This window comes from Protopterus annectens, chromosome 3.part0, assembly GCF_019279795.1.
Source record: "Protopterus annectens isolate FY-2018-M chromosome 3.part0, PAN1.0, whole genome shotgun sequence".
NCBI lineage: Eukaryota > Metazoa > Chordata > Ceratodontiformes > Protopteridae > Protopterus > Protopterus annectens.
Window position 1 is genome coordinate 1,651,777,914 of NC_056731.1, and position 23,083 is coordinate 1,651,800,996.

A 23,083-nucleotide genomic window follows, 5' to 3' on the forward strand; every position below is an offset into this window, starting at 1 on the left:
AGAGATTTTAGATTCATTATTTTACTTGGCAACACTTCAAAAATTATTTCAGGAAGTAATAAAAAGCTTCATGTATAATTCTTGTCTAATACAGAGTACAAAGAAAGGTAGTATTTTAAATACTAATACAGCATCTTGCATGATTTTACATTATATTACACTACATTTGCTTGATAATAAAAGGAGACAATAAACTAATCTAGCATGCCATATAAGTGCTATTAAGGTAGTATCTCCTCTCCGTCCCATCCTTTCCTCCTGTCCACTGCCCTCTTGAGTGGCTGTGTGGATTCCTCATCTACCCACTCTGGCAGTACTTTCATGAAGAATTACTGTCAGAGATACATAGAGTAGTTATTGACAACAGTCCTCTGCCTGTGACTATAAACTTTCCATCTGCCATTCTTGTTCAGTATGAACCCTTCATATCTCCCTTACATGATCTTGTGCACCAGTATCATGCTTCACTCCCTTTCTAGTCTTCAGTGAAAAGAGTTGTAACTCCTATGGTCTGTGCTTGTATCCTTTCCCATCCATACCACAAATCTTTATGGTGGTTTTCCTCTGGACTCCCAGCAGCCTGATGTCTCTTTTCTTGTGTGGCTTCCAGAGTTGCACACAGTAATCAAGGTATGGTCTACTGAATGTTTGATAGAATGGGAAAGCTACTACTTTGCGTTTAGTATCTGTCCCTCTGAAGATGTGCTGCAGCATTCTGTTTGCTCCTGATAGTCCAGATCAGTTATCCCCAAAATCCCGATTCTTTTCCTTCTTTGTTCCCATCACTTCCACTCCACTTGCTGCTTTGTCAGACTGTGGTTGTTGTGGCTCAAATGCAGTACTTTGAATATGTCTGAACTGAGCCTCAGCTGACACCTTTCTATGCAGTGGTCACCCTTGCTGAATCCTTTGCTAGAATATTATCCCCATCATTCATTGTTGCACCTGTCTTTATGTCATTAAAAAGAGACTGACCCTGTTCTCTTTTCCCTCACAGATGTCTGAGACACACACATTAATGAATACTCTTCCAGGACTAATTCCAACAGTAGTACTCTATTGGTCACTTTTCTCATTCTTAACACAACTCCATGCATTACAATATTCCATATCCTATCATTTAACCGTGTATCATCTGCTTTTCAGAAATGGTCCTAAAACCAACCCATCCATTTTCCTGTTAGTCTCCAGTGTGAGAGTAACACAGAGACCTTCCTGAAGTTTAAGTGGATCTCTTATCTACTACAACTTAGCAAGTTCACCTTAGTGCAGTCAGAGAAGTGGATCATGCATGTCCTTCTATTTATTTCTTAAATAACTGGCAAATTATTAGAACTTTACGTTTGTTAATTTGCTTTGTTTTGCAGATACTATGTGATGGTATTAAAGGGAATTCTCATTTGAAAAACAAAAATAGTATCAAAAGGATGTAAATTGCAGAATAGAAGTACGTGATGTTGTGTGTTTAGTACATTGTTAGCCATGATATAAGTTAATTGCAGGTATCATCAAACTCATTATTATTGCTTCACTTCTGTCATGTCTTATCTTTCATACATTAGTGGCAAAGACAAATGTTCCTTCTGAGAACTGCATTTATGACATGATGCAAGACAATAAGGTGCCAATGCAAAATATGCCTCAACAAAAATAAATACAACATGAGCAGGCTTCCATAGGTGATTTTGTAGGAAACAGAAATTATATCTCACTTAGACTGACCTTATCTTTTTATTCACTTTTTTTAGAAGCCGGAGGAAAGAAGCTAAGAAGTACCATCCAAAGAAGTACAGAAACTGGACTAGCTGTGGAAATGAGAAGTCGGATGACACGACAGGCTAGCCGGGAATCCACAGATGGGAGCATGAACAGCTATAGTTCGGAGGGGAAGTAAGTTAAAGTAAAGGTAGAATCTATTGCTGTAGTTGTAGCATTAAACTGAATGTTCTTAAGTTTGATCACTGCTACAGTAGCCTAAGGTATATGGGTTATATCCTGCATGGGATGTAGCAGCCAATCCACTTCCAAAGCTTCAGGGCACCTTTCATGTCCTTAAACCGTTAGCTGTAGCTGAGATGACTAAATGACAGGTTTGGGTGCCAAGCCCTTCAGAGCTTGCCTACTGCTGAAGAAAGTGCTCCTGTGCAGACTTCTGAGGCCCGATGGTCAGCTTGTGCTGTTCCATTGCTGGGCAGATAAGTTTCCTTTGGAGAACAAACTTGCATATACTGTTTTATTAATGTTTAATGTTACTTTCATGTGTGGGAAATTACTTTTTATACTAGGAATATATGCTTGTATTGACTCAGCCAATTTTACTGTACTGTAAAATGTGAGCGCACTTTTGTGTTTGGCTTTTTAAATGTTGATGTAATTTCTCCTCAGAAAAGAATGGTTTTAGAATGTTTAAATTTAAATTATTTTTGAGGACTGGTGAAGTGTATTAGATAGCTTTTTACTGAGTTTTTCGTGGGAAAAGTAACTTTACACTATTATTGAAATTTCAGCTTCTTTTGTGCTGCTTTGTTTCTGTGGGAAAGAGGTCCCATGATGCCGCATAGCATTTTATCAACTCTAATGCTTCTCATTCTGACAAGGATGATAAAACAATTGATAAGTTTGGGGAAAAGTGTATACTTCAGCAACCTTAATTTTTTGAATTTTGAATTGTCAGGCTCATATGTTAATTTTACTTTGACTAATTGTGAAAGTATGAGGAATGTTTTATTTGCAATTCCTTAAAAATCTTCTTTTTGTTTAGTTTCTTCTATTTTTCAGGTCACTGCACATTGTTTAAAGTGTGTTTATGACTCTAGATACCGCATCCAGGGCTATCACCTCTAGTGCTTAGTTGAGGAGGTTTGCCTGGCTGCATTTTCAAAACCTCTCACAGGATGTAAAATGAGATTTTTAAATTCACCTTTGGTTAGAAATTTAGTTTTTTTGCCCTTTTACTGTAGAGGTTTTCAAAAATGTGATGAGAGGGGTAAGCTGATACAGGGAATCTGTCAGATTTTTTTTTTCAGTCCTCCCTCTCTGTTTTTTCCAAAGGGTTTTTTTTGCTCCCTCATTCAATTTTGGCAAGAAACACAGGACCCCCCCAAAAAGGATCTCAAATAAGCCAGAATGACTATGTAAGGGACATTGTCTTCCCCTCCCTCTCTTCCCACCCTGGTGGTCCCTTATCCCTGCCAGAAAGTCTGACTCTCCATTTTCCTCTTTGGCAATAGATTCTTTCAGACAACTGGGTTCTGAGTCTCTTTTAGCAGGGGTACAAATGGCAGTGGGAAGAAATCCTTCCTTTTCAAGGAATTATTCCACATTCACCAGACCAATCTCCTCTGTTCCCTATTGTCGTACAGCACATAGTTTCTTAGGGGGTAATAGAAACAGTTCTTCCTTCCCAGATGGGATTAGATTTTTTATCCATATGTGTTTCTGGTGTCAAAAAAAGAAAATGCCTGTAGACTGGTTCATTCCTTCCTAAACCAATTTGTGATAGTGCCCAAGTTCAATATGCTGACACTACACAATCTAGTACCCCATTTTCCTCTTTTGACTTTTTTGATAACCTTAGATTTAAAACATGTTTGTTACATTCCTATCCATCCAGACTTCGGACATTTCTTAAGTTTTTGTGTGTCTGGATGAATCACACTATCAGTTCTCTGCCTTACCCTTTGGGCTATCCATTGCTCCAAGAGTGTTCATCAAGTATCTACCTTCAGTTATAGCACATTTTAGGCTAGAGGGTATCCACATTTTGATATATTTAGTCAACTTACTTATCTTTGCAGAGTGTTTTTCAGAGTGTCTGGAATCTTTCACTTGAGTGAGAGATCTCCTATGCAGGCTGGGATCCCAAGAGAACATTCAGTTTTTTTGACTCTCACACAGAGTTGTGTTTCTGGGGTATCTGCTATACCCCACAGTACAACGAGATTTTCTTCCACAGCAAAAAATAGATCTATATTTAATTTTTTCCCACTGGGTTTCCACTCAAACTTTGGACACTGTGAGAAAATAATTCCTCAGGATTCTGTGTTTCATTGCATTTATGATTGTCATGATACCGCTGGCAAGACTTCACATGAATACGATACAATAGCATCTGAAGTCTCTCTGGTCCCAGCAACAACACCCATTTCAGTTCTGGGGTTTATGTGAGGAGAAATCATTTGGACACTAGGACTACTTCAGGATGTTGCAGACAATACCAAATTGATGTGGAACATAAACAAGCAAGGGGGAACCAGATCTTTCACCCTATGCAAACTAGACTTGTTAGCATTGGATATAGCTTTACAACACACTGTCACTCTACAGGCTTCCTATATTCCATTAGAGTATAATTGTGTGGCAGACAGGCTGAACAGGACAAAGGCAGTCCCTCTCAAATGGAAACTAGATTGGGAGTCTTCTAAGATTTCATCCATCTGTGGGGAGTTCTCATGAAAGACCCTTTTGCCTCCTCTTTGAACAATCAGCTGGCAAGGTTCTGCTCCAGAACTCAATGCAAGAAGGCCTGGAAAATAGATGCCTTTTCATTTCCGTGTACAGGAATGTTCCTGTATGCTTTTCCACCCTTTTCACTGATATCCAGGGTACTTCTGAAGATTCAGAAGGAATCCCCTAAGGTCATTGTTCTGGCTTTCTTCAGGCCCAGGCAACAATGATTCTGCCTTCTTTTAGAATTGGCCAGGGGCAATTATCACAAACATCCTCATGGACTGGATCTAGTCACATAAGAACAGGAGTGTTTGATAGATCCTGACCCCAAACAACTTCAACTGACTTGCCTGAATGGTAGGATCTTAACATCATGTTTTCTGAGGACGTGCAACAGGTACTAATGGAGGCAAGAAAGACTGCTACTAGAAAATTGTGTACTAGCAAATGAGAAAGATTTTCTAGTTGGTACTAACAACATAACCAGCACCAATTCATGGCTAGTGATTCACTGGTTTTACAATATTTGTGTGAGTTACTTTCTTATGACCTTTCTTATTCCTGTCAATATTAATTTATCTGTCATTTCAGCATGTCTGCCCATGGCTCCCCCTCTTTCAAAGCATTCCCATATCAAAATGTTCTTGAAAGTGGTATTGCTTCTCCTTGACATTTTAATTTTGAGTTAAAGCATTATTATTTATTTATTTATTTATTTTACATTTGTTTACTGGGAAAGTCAGGCTGGACACATGTCCTTTTTCAGTGGAGGTCCAGGGAGAAAAGCTCCAGTTAGTGCATATACATACATACATGAATAACATCTGACTATGTAGGCAAGACATATCAAAGTACAATTGGAAGTAAATGCATTGCATAACTTAACTGTGAGTTATTTAGATCAGTAAAGGATGAGATTAGATCGGAGTGTAGTACATTGAGATATAGTGCCTTATTTTCACAAGTGATACATAATCTAGTAGTACACTAGAGGCATTCTATGAAGGAATGAGAAGATATAGATAGTAAGAGAGTCAAGAGGTAGCAGTATATGTAGCCTCAAAGTGTGTATTAGCAGGATTTAGGCAGTGGTGAGTAAAGTAGGTTATTAGAATGCTGGCTAAGTTATGAAGTTATAGTTTCTGAGAATTTCATTATTCAGGAAGATTTGTAAAGGAGACAGCTGAGAGTGAGATGTTTCATGTCACCTGATGGTGGAACATGGGCAGAGTGATTTGGTAAGGAGGTGTTGTTTTAGGTTAGTTTTGAATAGAGGTATGGATGTTATGGAGGTAATGTTGACTGGCAGTTCATTCCAGATTTTACCTATGTAGTTAGCAAATAGAGAATCCCCTGCTTGTTTTTTGGATAAGTAGGTTTTTATTTGTTGCTTGTTGGAGGAGCGTAGTATTCTATTGGCACTATAGGGTTGAAGAAGGATTTGTAAGGATGGTATTTTTTCAGGATTTGAGCGGAGTTTGTGGGCCATTGTTAATTGTGTATACTGTAGGAGATGGGGGAGTTGTAGCCAGTTGAGTTGTTTGAGTGAAAGGCAGTGGTGTGCCCTAGTTGATGAATTTGTGGCATATCTTACTATTTTAGCAGGACTCGAGTTTTTGTAGTTAAGATTTCCTGAGGTTAGTGAATATGGGGGCTGCGTATAATAAGGTGGATATCAAATGAGTTTGTGCAATAGTTATTTTGGTTTCTTTGGTAAAGTAGTGTTATTCCTGTATAAAGTACCTACTTTTTTATGCACCTTTTTAAACTGTTTGGGAGATGTGTATATCAAATTTAAGGCTGCAGTCGATTTCTACTCCTAGCAGTTTAGTGTGTTGGTGATGGGGTGATTATAGTGTTGTTAATGGAGGAGATGAAGAAGGTGTTAGAGGGGAGGAGAAGACTTATTAGGAAGGAATACCATTAGTTTGGTTTTCTTAGGGTTTAATATTAGGTTAGCATTTGTGAGCCAGGTTTCTATGTCATGAAAGGCTTTCTGAGTTAGAGTTTGTAGAAAGAAGCTAGCAGTTGCTCCATTTAAACCATCTCATCCTGCTGTCTTGATGTTTTTAATATAGAAAAACACTTTTATTGGTTTCTCTGACCTTTGCAAGAAGAGTATCTACGTTGCAAGGTATTATGGTGGCTCAACCTTATCTCTTTTTTCACAGAGATGAGGTTTCCATGAGAACTAATCCTTCTTTTGTGCCTAAAGTGGTATCTAAGTTTACTTTAGCCAAAGTATCAATCTCTCTATTTTTTTTTCCTGAATCCTGAAATTAGAGAGAAAGAATATACCTTGGATAAGCACAGGCAAGTCAGATACTGTCCTGACAGAAATAAATCTTTTAAAACTTCCAGTCAGTTTTTTATTTCTTGAGAAGGTAAGAAGATGGTTTGGACCCTAGAAGTATTCTAGAAGCAGTAACTTGGTTGTCTGTACATACTTATACAAAGCACTACAAACTAGATCCCTTCTCCAGGTCTACGGCAGGCTTTACTATGACCATTCTCCAGGGGCTCTGGCATCCTTCTCCTTCCACCTCCCAGTTGTTATGAGCTATGGTAATCTACCCATATAGCTTAGGCTACTGTAGAATGATCATTATGAAGAACATAGTACAGTTGTGTAAGTACACTTACGATAACAGTCAATATTCAGATGATCATTGCTGCAGTAGCCACTCAGTTCCTCCACCCCCCACCCCTCTTGGATTTTTTGGTGTTTTCTTTTTTTTTTCCAGGATATGGACTTCTTGCCGCCATCTCTCAGTTGGTATAAAAGCTCTGAAGGGCCTGGTGCCCAAACCTGTATTTTAGTCAGATCAGATTGATCTGACTAATGGTTTGGGCATGTGGAAGGTGCCCTGAAGCTTTGGAAGCTGGATGATTCTCCTATATAATGCAGAGAATAACCCATATAGCTTAAGGCTACTGCAACAGTGATCATTTGAGCATCTACTGTTATGGTAAGTTTACTTACACAAAAGTACTTTTCTTATGTGAACTTCATTGTTAAATGGTACCATTATAATATATGTATTTATTCCTGTTTCCACATCTAGAGCATGATATCATGTGTAGAATATTTTAGCCATTTAGTATGTCTATTTGTTTTATTCTGCTTTAACTGCTTAAATGCGATTTTGTTGCACACAATACTGCCTGTGATGCCTTTTCAGCCACCTGTGTGTCATAAGCTTTGAAGACATTAAAACTAATTGTCTTGCTTTTTGGAGGCTGAAAGTTTGCTTGTGATATGAACAGGATATTAGTACTGTGCGCTTCTTAATAACAGATTTTCCTGCTCAGAAGATATACATATATTTTAGAATTAACTTCTAGTTGTAGAATTTATAATATCTTTAAATTATACAGTTTTAGTGGTAGGTATAATGGCTAAATCACCAAGTCACTCCAGTTTTGTTGCAAGGGAGCCTGTTCCTGAGAATGCGGATCTTCTGAGATACTTATCTGTCTGACAAACATGTATTGTTTATGTCATAAGCAAAATTTAATTATTTTGATCTAGTGATTCTAATGCTTTTTCTTTTGCAGATGTGCAAAAGGTCCATAAGAGCATGATCTGAGGATGCCATGTATACATAGATTGCCTTTCAGTAACCTGTAGGAGACAGAATATAGAGATAGGGATTTAAGGTGGTCGTTATAAGACAATGTGTTTATACCCTGGATTCTCCTTGTAAGGAACATTTGATGGGGATTCCAGCTGTTGCATATGTCTGCTCAGGTGCATGCCAAAGGGGGCATTATACTCTATGATTGGTCTAAGGTCCAATAAAATAGCACTGTGATTTCATTGGATGTGGATGCCATGCCCTTACTTATAAGCTGGGCGACATAGAATGATTCTCTAACTACCTTGGCCACATGTTGGTCAATGGCTAGATTACTGTCTACACATATGTTCTCAGATCCCTGACTACCGGGTCAGCTCTTAGGGGTATCTTTTCAAGGGAGTAATTAGCCAGGGTGGCAGTTTTCTCAAAAGGAACTATAATGCATTTCTTGGCATAGAGTTTTAGTCCATGATTTTGGCCCCAGTCATTTATCTTTGTTAGAATCTCTTGTAAGATGTTTGTGTCATGGCAGGAATCTATGATAGTTCACAGTTTGCAGTTATCTGTGAACTTGGTCAGCCAAAGCCCATTGACATTAGTCTTTACCTCCAAGAAGTAGATGCCAAATAGGAGCAGTCCCAACATAGAGTCCTGAGGTACGTCACTGGTAACTGGTCTCTTAGTGGAGGTGGTATCACCAATCCTGACTTCCTAGGTCCTGTCTGTGAGCCAGCTGGCAATCTAGTGAATTATGTAGGTGTTTATGCACAGTTCAGTGAGTTTGTCAACTATACCCAGGTAGGGTATTGTATCAGACACCTAAGCCAGGTCCAGTTAAGAAGTATGCACCATTTTCCCCTCATCCATTGCCTTGCTGGCCATCTCAAAGAACTGGGTTGGTTCCAGTGTCTGAAGGTTGCCTATGTCTTTGTTAATCATTTGTTGTTAATCATTTCCATGTTACTTTGTTCTGTGGCTTTGCATATTAGACTAGTCAGACAAATAGGTCTGTAGTTTCTGGTGTCAGTTTATGTTCCACCTTTGTAAAGTGAGGAAACTGTTGCAGTCTTCCATTCTTGTGGTGCAAAACCTGTTTTGAGGTTATAGTTGAAACATGACTAAAGTGGTCCTGATAGGTCAAATTTCCAGGTATTTAGGGGGCATTGTCAGGGCCCTTTGAGGCTGCATTTTAGGCCTTAGCGAGTACCGACAGGACCTACTCCTTGTTAATAGTTGGGTGAGGTTATGCTAGTAGGTATTTCATGGTTGGAGGTAAGGGGTGGGGTAGGTGAGTGAAGTTTAAGCTGAATTTGTCAGCCAGCAAATTCACCTTGTCACTCTGCTCAGTGAAGGTGGCACCATTGACTGCCAGTTCAGCACACTGATGCCTGCTGCCTTTGAGGTTTTGGACATTGCTGTAGAAGGCCTTGTGGTTGTCTTTAGCTTATGAGGCTATCTTTGCCTTGTTGGATGTAATTAGTCCTCTTAATTTCTTGTCTAGTTTAATTAGAGAGTTCCTATCATTATGGGAGTTGCTTTTCCTGGTTTTAGCCATGACTTTGTACTTGTGTTATATACCATATTATGGTCAGGATTCCTCCAGTGTGGTTTGTTTTTATGGTTTGTTTGGTGCTTACCTCTGGTAGGTACAGCAGACATTATACAGCCATATACATGGTTGTAGAGGGTCTCTGTGAACATTTACACATAGGTTATTGTGAATTCGGGGTTGGGAGGGGCATTGAATTTTGAAATACTATCACTTAATAGGTTGTAGTTTGATTTGGAATAATTCCTAACTGTTACAGAGTTTGATGGGGTTACCAAGTTGATTCTTACTGCAGAACTAGTTGATTAGTAGCCAACTCCATAGCATAGAGGGATAAGATCATTATCTCAAGCATAACAACCACTGGAGGAACAAGCAGGGAGAGAGAGAACTACTGCTCACCTCTCTTGGGAGGGAACAGTAGTGCACACATGCCTGGGGTGTACACTAACTCTTTGAATCTCTGGTGGAGAATGGAGATCATGCATGTGTGCTTACTGCAGGGCAAGCAGGACCATTTGAGGTTTATATCACTCATGAAAGGAGATGACACCCCAAACTGAAGGCCATTGCACTCCAACCTTGAGTGGCTATGGCCATTATTAGTGGGAGTGGCAGAGATGGAAAAAGGAAAACTCCTGGTCTCTCATATGAATGGCAACACCTCTCAACACCAGTTGATTTTTACATGGGGAGAATGAATTAGCCACAGGGCTGTTGCCACTTGGGGAATGAATGGGACAGTTGAGCATCTGTGGATATGCTTGATGGCTGAGAATGGAACTACTGGAACAAAAAGAAGGGGAAAAAAGAATTTATTAATCAGATGAATCACTCTTTCCATTTTCTTGCCATATATAAGTAGAATTAGCCCTTATATATGCCATGTGTCCTTTCTACCATTACAGTTTGATTATAGGATGAGTAGTCCTGGATGCATTGGTTAGGTATGGAAAGGAGATGTAGGGACGTAAATGTAATGGTACACTGAGATGTAGATGGCACTGTTATGGAGGACCACTGACAGCCTGAATGAGTGCCATGTGGGAATAAGTGATATTAGTATCTCTTTTAGTGAGGAATTATTTTGATGAATAATTATATAGTAAATCTGTGTTAAGTAATGCGATACAAACAGTCGTGAACTACTAGCAAAGACATTTGTGCTCTGAACTATAGTTTTATTTTTTATGGAGCAGTTTTAGTTTTGGTTCTGTAACAAAGGAAACCTGGGTAAACAGCAGCTTGTATTAATGTCCAGGTTGAAGCAGACCTTGAACTTGAGTCTGTGGATCCCTTGTGTGCCAAAATCAACTCCATAGCCCTGTTACAACCATTTCATTAGGCAAGGTAGGAACATGTACGTTGATGTCATTAGATTGCTAGCTATATGCTGGATTTAAACTTCCATTTTAACTAAAGCACAATTGAAAACACTGTAGTACAGTGTAATAACTGCAGGGGGTGCCAAAGAGTCCAACATTCATTTAAAAGTCATGACAGTATGTCTCTTAATGAAATCGTTAAGGTAAAATCCATCAAGTATCCTACATACTACTAAGAGGTGATCTGTGTCCGACACACAAGGCATCCTCCAACCCATTACTGATGGATTTACTGCACATCAGCAAGTCAAATGGCATCAGAAATACTCAATCTAAGGACCTGAGCCTCTTCTGCAACATCAACAGAATGGCTTGGAGGGACAGGTATATCTCACAGAGAACACCTCTGCTCTGCAACAGACTTCCTGTCCACATAAAACAAAGTTCATCCCTCTCCATATTCAAGTGTGGCTTAGATCTATGGATAGAAAATAGAAAATGTATCCCAAGACTGCCCCCTGTAATGTACAGAGCCAGCTACTAAATGTTTTATCCCATTCATGGATTCCCTCAGATAATCAATGGTGTCATCCCATTTATTCTCATTGGGGTAATATATAATTATCGACCATGGCATGGTTAGGCCATTCTTTAACCAAATGAGAGTTGGTTAGGCTTAAAATGGCCCACAAGGCCAACAGTCAAATATATATATATATCCATCAGCCTGTCGTAAAGTTGAGGTTGGAGTGAAACCTAAGGGCATCCTGAAAGGTCATGCCTTCAACTTCTTCAAAAAGGGAATTTTTCATTTATGACAAATTCCCTGGTCCCCCTCACCTGCATTCACTTGCTTACATCCAAGGAATACCGCCGTCTACAATCTGGCAGTTGGTGCAGAGAGTTGAGACTATGAGCTCGTAGTTCCTGTGATACAGAGTATGAGTCTCTCAGCCATCATTTGCTTACAGTGTGACCATGAGTAAGTCATTTAACCAGACATTACTCTTGAGTTGTCCCTGAAAAGGGACTATGTTTTTAGGTAGCCTACCTGGTTAACAAGTGGGTGTTGTTATTATTATTATTGCTACCATGCCTTGCAGCAGAGAACACCTAAATGAAGGCCCTTCCCATCCCTTCCTGCCAGCACCTCAGCCGCTAATTAAACCTGGTGTCACCTGGACCATAGTTACAGCTTTAGCCCTCTATGCCATGGAACTGGCTGTTTGTTTACATATCCTTGTCATTTAGAGCCTGCCTAGACAATCTTTTGAACTGGAAACACGAACATGTTCCGGTTACTGAGTGAAGAACATCCCATAAATTAGTGATTAACAATAAGACTACAAATTTTTGAAAAGGCTCAAGGAGCAGCACAGAAGGAAGTTGAATGTGGTATTAGTGGACCACTGGAGAGTATGTGAAAGGAAAAGACAAGGAAACATTATCCAGTGTTAGATAAATTGCAAAAGGATGTAAAATTCAAGTGGAGAAAGAGGCTATATGAAATGTAGTTAGTCAGTAAGAATACAATATCGTCCGTCTTCTGAAAAGAGGCCATTGGCCTAGGGGGACTAACCCAGTCAATAAAGTGTAACTAAAAATGCAATTAATAAATATGGCAAACCAGACCATAAATAGCAAGTGGAATGGGGTACAGCCTTACAGGTATTATTTATTTTATTTTGGTAACCAGATAAACTTAGTGACACTAGAGGCCATCATTAGAGGATACACTTGAATGAAGAGTGTTTGGAAGAAACTATTTGTATGTACATGATCTAAACTGGAATTCACATTGCGAGAGACTAGAGAAACTAGGTTGATTTTGTTTTAAGGAACAGAGGGAGAGCATCTTGGCAATATGCTTCAGGTACCTTAGAGGAATGTGTAACATTCAAGATGTTAAGAGGGCAACTCAGGAGATATGAAATTCTACTGAAATTCAATGAGAACTGTTTGACATCTTCCATCTAAGATAAATCAACACATAATTTTTAGTATTAATGCTCTGAAGTTGTTACCCTTGACATCATAGCTATTTTTTTTTTACCTCTTTAAGTCTCATCTTCCCTGGAGTTCGGCTTGCATCAGATAGTCAGTTCAGTGATTTCTTGGATGGGTTGGGTCCAGCCCAGCTGGTGGGACGCCAGACATTAGCAGCACCATCAATGGGTAAGTTCTTCTAAACAGCAGCTTATAATACTGTATTTTCACAATCAGAAGTGTTCTGTTAGCTTAGTCATGCATGACAATATAAGCAAAATAACTCCCACACACGTGTGTTTGTACACGTGGACGTATGTGTTATCAACTCTTTAACCATACTAGAGGTAGAGATGTCCAAAAAAAACACATTTATTTTTTAAAAGAAACAGCCCACTTAGTTTTGGCAGTTAGGTCTAAAAGTATTTGTGTCATTTAATTGTAACACTGCTGTTGTATATTTTCATGGATAAAACACATTGCTCCTCAACATAGTTTTGTATACTATTCTGTCTGTGAATCCTCTGTTTCTCTTTTCTTGAATAACAATTATGTAAATTCTTCATTCTGTTTCTGTTTTGTGTGCATATGTACACCCAGGCTGAACTTGAAAAGGGTCCTTCAGGATCAGTGTTCTACCACAGTTAATTTATTAATAAATAAATATTTACTTTTTTTCATAACACCTTAAATGCCAGTTTTCAGTCTTTGTAGGTAACTCTACCAATTTCATTCCATACAAACTCAGTCTTACACAGCCCTTTCAGCAACTAGACTGTAGATTACAGTTTACAGCTGCAAACTTTGGCTAAGCCATCATTCCAGCTCTACGCAAACTCTTCACCTGATCTTCCTTCAAGCTACATTCACAATATACCCCAGATGAACCATCCTTATCTAGGAATCATAAATCTTCAGGTAGATCCCTTACTCTAACCCACAGCAATCCTCACCCTTGAGGAACTGATTTCCTGCATACAGTCTTTTATGCAACACTAATAGGCAATTTGTTTTCTATTGTGCTATTTAATACAGTTATCCTGCTAATTATGGTGAGTATTTTGAGACAAAAGTTGCAGTTTATACACATGTAAAGACATATTCCACATTTCACATAGACAAGATGTTAAAAGATACACAGATCCAATGTTTTCTATTTTCGTCCAATGCAACATATACTAATAGGTTGTCAGACCTGAATGGATCTGATCTCAGCACTGATTTTGAAGCTTCCACAATTCTAGGGCTCTGACTCCTCCTCTACCTATAATTCCCTGAACTCCACCCTAGTATTTAGAGATTGCTTGCCCCCTGAAGGCTTCAGACGAGTGGGGTCTCTATAGTGTATCCTTTATTTCTTCAAGCCTCCTTCTACCAAGAGAATTTTTCTCTGAATTTTATTGCGATTAGAGCCAGAGTTTTGTGTGATAGTGGTGGTGGATAGACAGTTTAAGTAGTTTAGGTAAGGTTTAGTGGTTGTACAGTATTTAGTATAGAGTTGTAGCTTTCTTTAGGTTTTTTTTGTTTTATAGTTGGTATATTTGGGTATATATATATATATATATATATATATATATTTTTATATATATATATATACACACACACACACACACACACACACACACACACACACACACACACAAACACACACACATATATGTGTGTGTGTGTATGTGTATGTATATATATATATATATATATATATATATATATATATCTATACACACACACACACACACACACACACACACACACACACACTTGTGGATATATATTCATACATACTTATTTATCGTGAGTATGACTTTTTTTTTTCTGAATTCTTAGGATTAGTATTTTTTTCTGAGAAGACCTGTAATGGCAGACTCTCAAGCATTTAAGAAGTTTGCTGAGTGTGGGCATGAACTCCTCCCTCAAGACCCTCACTCTTTTTGTGTTTACTATTTGGGCACTGCCTATTTATATTTAGATTGTCAATCTTGCACCTCTTTCAGCTCCAGGCACTTCAAGGTAGGCATGTAAAGTTGATTGTAAATGGTCTTCTTCCATAGCACAGAGGGTTATTGTTACCTGGACCTTCCTCCTCTGCTTCTCCAGCCAAGAAACAGGATAGGCCAAAGTATAGGGAGAAGTCACTAGGAACAAAAAGACAGAGAGAAAGATAAAGAGAAGGGTGAACAAAAGGAAAAAGAAAAGGACAAGTCTTCACCTACTTCAGCCAAAATGCATTCTCCGGATCCAGCAGTGCCAGTCAGACCTAATCCTAAAGCTGTCTGGAGGTCGAAACCTACAGCTTCTCTGAACTATCCATCATCTCCACGACCCTGGTTTTCAATGGAACCAGTGGGACTGAGATTACATTCACCTATTCTTTAATAAAAAGATTTTCCAGGTGTTCACCTGTGGCTTCTTTTTCTCAGCCATCTCTTAGCTAAGTAGGATGTCAACAGGATGCTGAGAAAGTTTCTGAGAATGCAAATCCAGCTTGGGGTTCTTTTGATACTGTCCCCAGGGAATGTGCCAACTGTTGGACATTCTTTCCCTCCACTCATCTCACCTGTCCTGCTCCATCCTACAATTTATGTAGTGCTGGATCTAGCTAACTCTGAAGCACCATTGTTGGTGCTGAGAGGGCAATCTACTTTGACACAGATAGCTTCCATCTCTCTCTCTTTCATCTCCAATACCTTTAGATTGGGAAGGGACTCTGAGTTGGAGTGTCAGTGCCAGGTTCCAAGGGGGTGCCTCATTGCCAAGATTTTCACAGCTGTCTGTTCCTCTTGGGGCTTCAGCACTAGATAGGTTATGTTCAAGCTCAGCCACTCAGATGGGGCTTGTTGGTGCTGAGGGCACTCTGTCAGCTTTAGATTCTGGGAGACCTGCAGTTCTGAGAGTGGCTTTGGCCTTCATGGCTTTTGAAAGGGTTTTGGTCATGCTCAAGGAGAAGGCATTCTTGTCTAGCTGAGTTCCACCCAAATTCCTAACTAGATCTTATTGCTGCTTCTTCTCTTCATCCTGCCAGACAGAGATAGAGACATTTGGGACCTCAGGCTTCTGAAACCACATGCTACATTAGCTCCCAGTCTCATTCTGAACCCTCTGACTTCCCAACAGAACCAGTTCATAAGATGCAAATGTGCAATTGAAAGCACATACACTCTTCTCCCAAGTCTTTCACAGAGGATACAGATTGAGATGAAGGCAAGGGATCTCCCCAGTCCCCTTCAGAAGATGTCACCTTTGGTGAATCCTTGAGTTCATGAAGCAGAGAGGGGGTTGGTCCACTAAAGATCCTCTCCCCAGATGAGTCTGTATTTTTGAAAGCCTTTGGTTCCCGCTCAAAATTGTCCTGGGTAATACCACGCATTGATCCTCTTATTACGCTTATGGTGCAACAGACATTGAAGGACCCTGATGTAATGGAGCCAATACCCAAAAAACTGGACAGGATTTTGGCATCTTCGAGGACAATAAACATTAGGTCTACCAGTGGATGCTATGGCCGTAGCATCGACCACCAAAAAGGAATTATCTAACGAAAGTTCCTCTAACAGAGTCTACAGTGTTGAACAGGTTTGGGAAGTGGACTTACTCCTTTGCCCTTAGGTCACCGAATTACTTGACTCATGTCATCCAGTTCTGGAGAGACTTGACTAAGGAACTCTCCAAGTTTCTCTCAGGAGTATTGCCTGCAGATGTTCAGAAGAAAGTGACGTTCAGTCCTCTACTTTACAGTCAACTTGTAACGTAGCCATGCAACTGCTTTCTAGTGCAGCTGGTAGCTCATCAAGAGCACAGGTCTTACCATAAGACGACATGCCTGAATGCATCTTTGTGATTTCGTGAAAGGCTTTAAGATGTCTTTCATCAATGCCCAATATGATGACTCCATGCTTTTCAGACCTAAAAAATACACCATACCCAAAAGCCAGAGGATGTTTCTCTAGGACTCAGAAGGATGGGAAAAGGATGTAATTTCATAAGTAATAGAGTTCTTATCTTGGCTGTCCTAATGATGAACCTCCATATAGCAGAAATGGATGAAATTCCAATGGATGTCACCCAAGAAGTAGAGGTAGACCACATAACCAGGGTTTCCATTGTCCTTTTACTGAGAAGCCCTATTAGTGTCCCTGAAGGGCTGCCCAACTGCTGCACTCTGGAGGCAGTTGGGAGGCACTTATCTTTGAACCTGCAAGCCTGACAAAACATAACAAAAGATTTGTGGGTGCTAAAGGTACTACCCAAAGGTTATTCTATTCCTTTTCTCTTTCTGCTATGAAAAAGGTCATTCCCAGTGTTCCACCAGTCAATGAGAACCATCAGGAGCAGAAATGTCCAAGCTGTTAGACAACAAGTCATACAGCCAGTTCCATGAGACCATTTAGAATCTGGAGTCTACTCAAGGTTCTTTTTAGTAATGAAGAAAATGGAGAACCTCACACCAATTTTGGATGTCAGTCATCTGAATCAGTTTATGAAACAGACAAAATTCCAAATGGTCACAGTTCAGTCCATGTTGCCTCTACTGAGGAAAGATGATTGGTTGTGGTGAATAGATTTCCAGGACACTTGCTATCATGTAAAGATAGAGAAGCACTCCAGGAGATTCTTCCATTTCTGACTGGGAGACAATCACTACCAGATAAGAGTCCTGCCTTTCCGTCTTACCAGAGCCCCCAAGGGTGTTCACCAAGATAATGGCAATAGTAGCAGTGCACCTGCATTTACTAGGGGTCCAAATTTTGCCTACCTCAACAATAGGTTCCTAACTGCTGCATCTGAGCATCTGCTGCTACATCACTTGGACCTTCTACTCCATTTATTGTGGACCTAGGTATAACAATACAATTTTCCAAGCACCAGTTGTTACCAACCCAACAGATATACCTCATTGGTTGCCACCTCAGTACAACTCTGCATATTGTCAGCCTTCTTCACCACAGGGTTACATCTTTATGTCCAATGGCCATGCAGGTGATTTATCATTCATCTCCACCAGCATGGATGAGTCTGCATCTACTAGGTCTAATGGCATCCACAATACTAGTAATTCCACTGGCCTGTTACCATATGAGAGTGCTTCAGTGGACTCCTGCAGTGCAGTGGTCCCAGACCTTTTACCCATTACATGCGAAGATTTGACTCTCAAAGATTTGTAGGCAGCATATCACTTGTGGATAAACTCTCCTTCAGTAGCCAAAAGATGACCTTTTCACACAGATCTACAGGCAGCAGTAGTAACCATGGATGTCTTCTTTCTGTGGGGGGGGGGGGCATTTCGAAGTGAGGATGATCCAAGGAACATGGTCAACATTAGAGGCCAATCTTCATATTAGCCTCTTGAAAATGATGGTGGTCCTCCTAACATTGCAGGATTCCAGGATGTTCTCCCCAGAGGTTGTGATTTTGTTACATCAACAAAAAAAGGAGGAATCCCTTCTTACTCCCTGTGTTGAGAGGCCATGCGAGTTTGGCATTTTTGATAGCAACTCACATCCAGGGGTTTCAAATGTTTTGGCAGGCAAATTGAGTGGGGCTATCCTAATGTCTCACGACTGGTCCCTCAGTCCAGCAGTGGAAGCTTTATTTTTTCTTCGCTGGGGCCAGCTTTGCTGTGACTTATTCTTCTCCTACCTCAACAGCAAGTGCAGCAGTTACTTTGCCCTGATCCCTCCACAGGATCAATCACAAAGGGATGCTGTGATCCACAATTGGCCCCTGGGCTTCCTATATGCATTTCCATCATTACCACTCATGAACAAATTCATTGCGAAAGCTAGACTGTGCAAGGCCAAAGTAATCCTCATTGTCCCACTCTGGCCCTGTCAAAAATGGTTCCCTTTCCTGTGGCCTCTGCTAGAACATCCCTCTTAGTTGTTGGATCAGTATGTATATATTCTATCTCATCTGTCCGGATTGCATCTTCTGGACCAGACCACCATGAAGCTAACTGCTTGGTTTCTACAGTTCTGAACATAGCCAGAGATGCCAGGCTTCCCATTATGGTTGTCAAGATTATATCAGTTTCCAAGAAGGCTACTACAAAAAAGATGTATGCCAGCAAATGGAAAAGATTTTCTATTTGAGCTGTATTCAAGTGTTTGGACCTGTTTTCTGCACCCATTCTAGTCATCTTGGAATTGTTGTCTGAACTTTTTCACAAAGGCCCTAGTTATTCTACCATCATAGTTCAGATGGCAGCAATTTCAAATTTTCATCTTGGCCACAATGACACTTCCATAGCTTCTTTGAAGATTTCAAGAGATTTTTGAGAGGAGCATTTCTTTTATGTCCTCCCATTAAAGACCCAGTCCCCACAAGGGATATTACCATCATGCTCCAAGTTCTGACACATCCCCCCTTTGAACCTGCAGCCAGTGGTGTATTTAAAAGTCTCTGCTGCCTGGGACTGTCTTTGAGTTTGCCACCCCTCCCCCTCACAAAATAATGGTCAAATTGGGCCCCCCATACACAGCCCCCCAGCCATTCCAGTGTTCCATTACTTGGCTATTTCTCCCCATTTACCATAAACGGTAATATGCATACTACTTTATGCTTTACTTCTACAATGATTATTTGGATTTAATTTAAAACTTTTATTTTAAATGTTATAGTACAAACACTGATAGGCATCTGCAACACAAAGCCATACAGTCTCACAATGAAAACAGACTTGGCATTAAAACTTCTCTGCCCTTGAAACTCACATTCATTGAAACAGCACTGAAACTCATCTTCAAAGCAATTGCCTCTGGCCAGCAGCAGTAAAGTTTACCTTTGAGTTGTTTTCAAATCATAGGCCCCTTGCACACATATTTAGGACCATGCAAACATGCATGTGTTCTTTGATTCACCTTCCTGATTGTATTAAATTATATTCCTTGTATAATACAGCACACTTGTTAGAGCATGTTTTAAATTTATTGTTTTGAACATTTTCCCAGTAAGCAATGAAACAAAATGTATAAACCAGTAATGAGAAAACTGCCCAATTTAGAACATTTCCATCATAAATGTCTACTCAAACTTCTGTCATTACAATCCACCAATATCAGTAAATATGTACAATCTCGAAAGATGTAAAAGTTGTCTAAATAATTCCTCATTAAAGAGATCCATAACTAATGAAGAGGCTGCCGCTAGTAAACAACTTTGTATTTCATTGTTTCATCTACAAATAAAGTACCTGTTGTCCTTGAAGAATAAATTGCCTATGTTACATTAAAAAAAATTATAAGCTAGTAATGCTGCAATAGGGAATGGATGGCAAACTGATAACAGGTTCATAGTTACTAGGTATCTTCTCCAAAGGAGGACATTCTCAGGACTGCAGCATCCACCTCCTTTAAAGTACAACACAGTACATTATTAGCAATCTGTCTACGTACTGTGGGAGTAGAATCCACAGCCTTCTGCATCAAAAGCAAGTATACTACCTGTTGTGTTACTAAAAATGCGAACAGACTTGGCATAAGCAGCACCAAACTTCTCTTTCCCTGAACCTCTCAGCTCCTTGTAAAATCCACTTGACACGCAACTATATCTCTCAATTTTGCAGCACAAGAAATTTGGAAAATGCCAAAATTTATTGAGGGGAGACAAAGGTCCCAAACCAAGGACACATTTTAAACATTGCTTGTATAATCTTAGAAAGTTGCTAGAATAAACTGCCTTGTGTTACCATGCACTTCCTAAAAGACAGGAAGACTGAAACTTTTCGTGAATTCAGTTCTAACTGATTTGCCAGAAAACCACAAATTTTAAGAGGAACAAACCAAAAGTATGAGCCAAACATACCAGACATTCTTTGAAAATCTGGACAGTTTGAGAGCTATGGACTCAACTCCTTGCATCACAAGTGGTGGTATGGGTAGAGCATTCAGGCTCTTCCTTCTTGTATCTAAGGTACAGGGTTTGAACCTGAGTAACACTAACCATCAGGCATACTTAACTGGGACACACACACACACACACACACACACACACACACACACACACACACACACACACTTACATAAAAAGTCTAATTGGCAGCAATAAGAAAATCTCAAACACCCTTTACTTGAAAAGAGTCTAATCAGCAGCAATAAGAAGCAGCAGAAAATCTCAAACACCCCTTACTTGAATGTCTTGGCAGAGCAGAAAGTCACGCAACCCTTACTTGAAAAGTCTGTCTCAGCAGCAATAAGAAGAAGCAGACCAGGAAATTATGTACTTTTTTTTTTAAATTGCTGGGGCGGAACAGGACGTCTGTGCGACAGTGCATGCACAGACAAGATGCAATCAGACTGGAAAAACAGGATGCGATGCTATGCAACTACTGAAAACAGTGAGTAAATACAGTGAGTAAATGTGAAATGTAACAGTCCCAAAAGTGCTCCTCTGCCCCCACCCCCACCCCCAGCTATGCCACTGCCTGCAGCCACAGTGGACATTAAATACCTGACTTGGAAAACAACGTTCCTATTGGTGGTCACGTCAGCTAGATGGATTTCAGATTACCGGCACTCTCGTGTAAACCGCCCTATTTGATTTTCCATAATGACAGGGTTTCTGTCAGAACTAATGCATCATTACTGCCAAAGGTGGCATCCAAGTTGAACTTGAATCAGTCCATACATTTACTAGTATTTTTCCCCAGATTCTCAAACAAAGGATAATGCATCTTGCACATGCTAAATGTTCATCATCAACTCATGTTCTCTCTTCATCAGACAAACCAGTTGAGGAAATCTGATCACTTATTGTTTTCTCAAAGCCTAAACTTGGTAGGGCTTTTGCCAAAGTTACACTCTCACAAGCCGAAAGAAGAAGGCACTCTCACAGTGGTTGTCAGACTGCATTTCCTTTGTCTGTCACAAGAAGTGTTTGTCTTTACAATCCAAACCAAAGGCTCATTTTACAAGGGATATAGCCACCTTAATGGCTTTTTCAGTGAGACTTCCCATTGATTACATTTGTGCAGCAGGAGCTTGGTGTACAGTCCATACCTCTGTCTCTCATTGTAAACTGGATATATAATCCAGATATTGCTTTTCTTTTGGTTCCACCATCCTCTGGACTGTCCTTCCATGATACCACCCAGAAAGACAGCTTGGGAATCTGTCCCATATGTTGAATTGGATGAAAATAGATCCAATCTGCAATCAGTTGAACGTATAAGTGAAGTTAAGTAAATCTTTATCTGCACTTTTTTCAAATAATACACAATTTAAATTAATTTGTTTGTGTTGCATTGAGCAATATCTAGCTGGAAGTTGTGACTGCTTTTTCAGTTAAGGCTTGTTAAAAAACCTGCATAGCCAGTCATAAGTGGGGGTAGTTCCCTTCATTGTTATTCAGTTTTTCTGCCTTATAAAAGTGGTACAGTTTGAAATATTTTCTGCTTAAACTGTGAGCTTTGGCCAGATAAGACCTGCATGCAATCAGTTGAACGTATAAGTGAAGTTAAGTAAATCTTTATCTGCACTTTTTTCAAATAATACATGATTTAAATTAGTTTGTGTTGCATTGAGCAATATCTAGCTGGAAGTTGTGACTGCTTTTTTAGTAGATCCCCACCCACCCTACGTGCTTTTGTTTTGGTGTTAATCTTGGTGGCTTTGAAACTGCCTGCCCCTCTTGTAAATTTGCACTTGGATACTCCTCCTGGGCCCATCTCATTTGCTCACTCAAAAAAAAAAAAAAAAAAAAAAATTGTTGCTCTTTTTATCTGCATTTACTGTATTTGTGTTTCTTCCTACTTGATTTTGCTTTTGCGTCATCTTAAAAGTACTCAATTGTATTTATTACTGCTTGGTGTAACTCATTCTAAGCCTTTTAGTTTAAGCACTTCGGCTTCAGACCAGTTGTTTTACATTAAGAAGGTTTGTGGTCTGCACTGTAGTGGCAGAACAGGTAGCTTACATCCTTCTAAGTTGGGAACTACTGACTGGGGGCTCAGTGTCTGTTATTCTAAAAGTGTATTAGTTCTGGTTTAAGCACTTGGGCTTCAGGCCAGTTATTTTACATTAAGAGGGTTCGTGATCTGCACTCTTGTGGGAGGAGAGGCTGGACTCTGCCCTTCTGAGCTGGGAATTTCTGGTTAAAGGCTTATAGTGCCTGGATATTTGAACTGCTTCTTACTGAAATTGGTACACCTTGTTTGCTGTAGCATAGACTAGATCCAGGCCTGCTAAATCCTAGCTTTG

General features: G+C 39.8%; 1 protein-coding gene across 5 annotated transcripts in view; it reads left to right on the forward strand.

Annotated features, from left to right (window-relative positions):
- Positions 1-23,083, forward strand: part of RIMS2 (regulating synaptic membrane exocytosis 2) — a 6,281,053-nt gene that overhangs the window by 6,207,836 nt on the left and 50,134 nt on the right. For all 5 annotated transcript variants that reach the window (XM_044065683.1, XM_044065685.1, XM_044065684.1 and 2 more), the window contains 2 exons: positions 1,749-1,890; positions 12,967-13,079. In XM_044065683.1, coding sequence (XP_043921618.1) covers positions 1,749-1,890; positions 12,967-13,079 — 255 coding nt within the window. The remainder of the gene's footprint in view (positions 1-1,748; positions 1,891-12,966; positions 13,080-23,083) is intronic.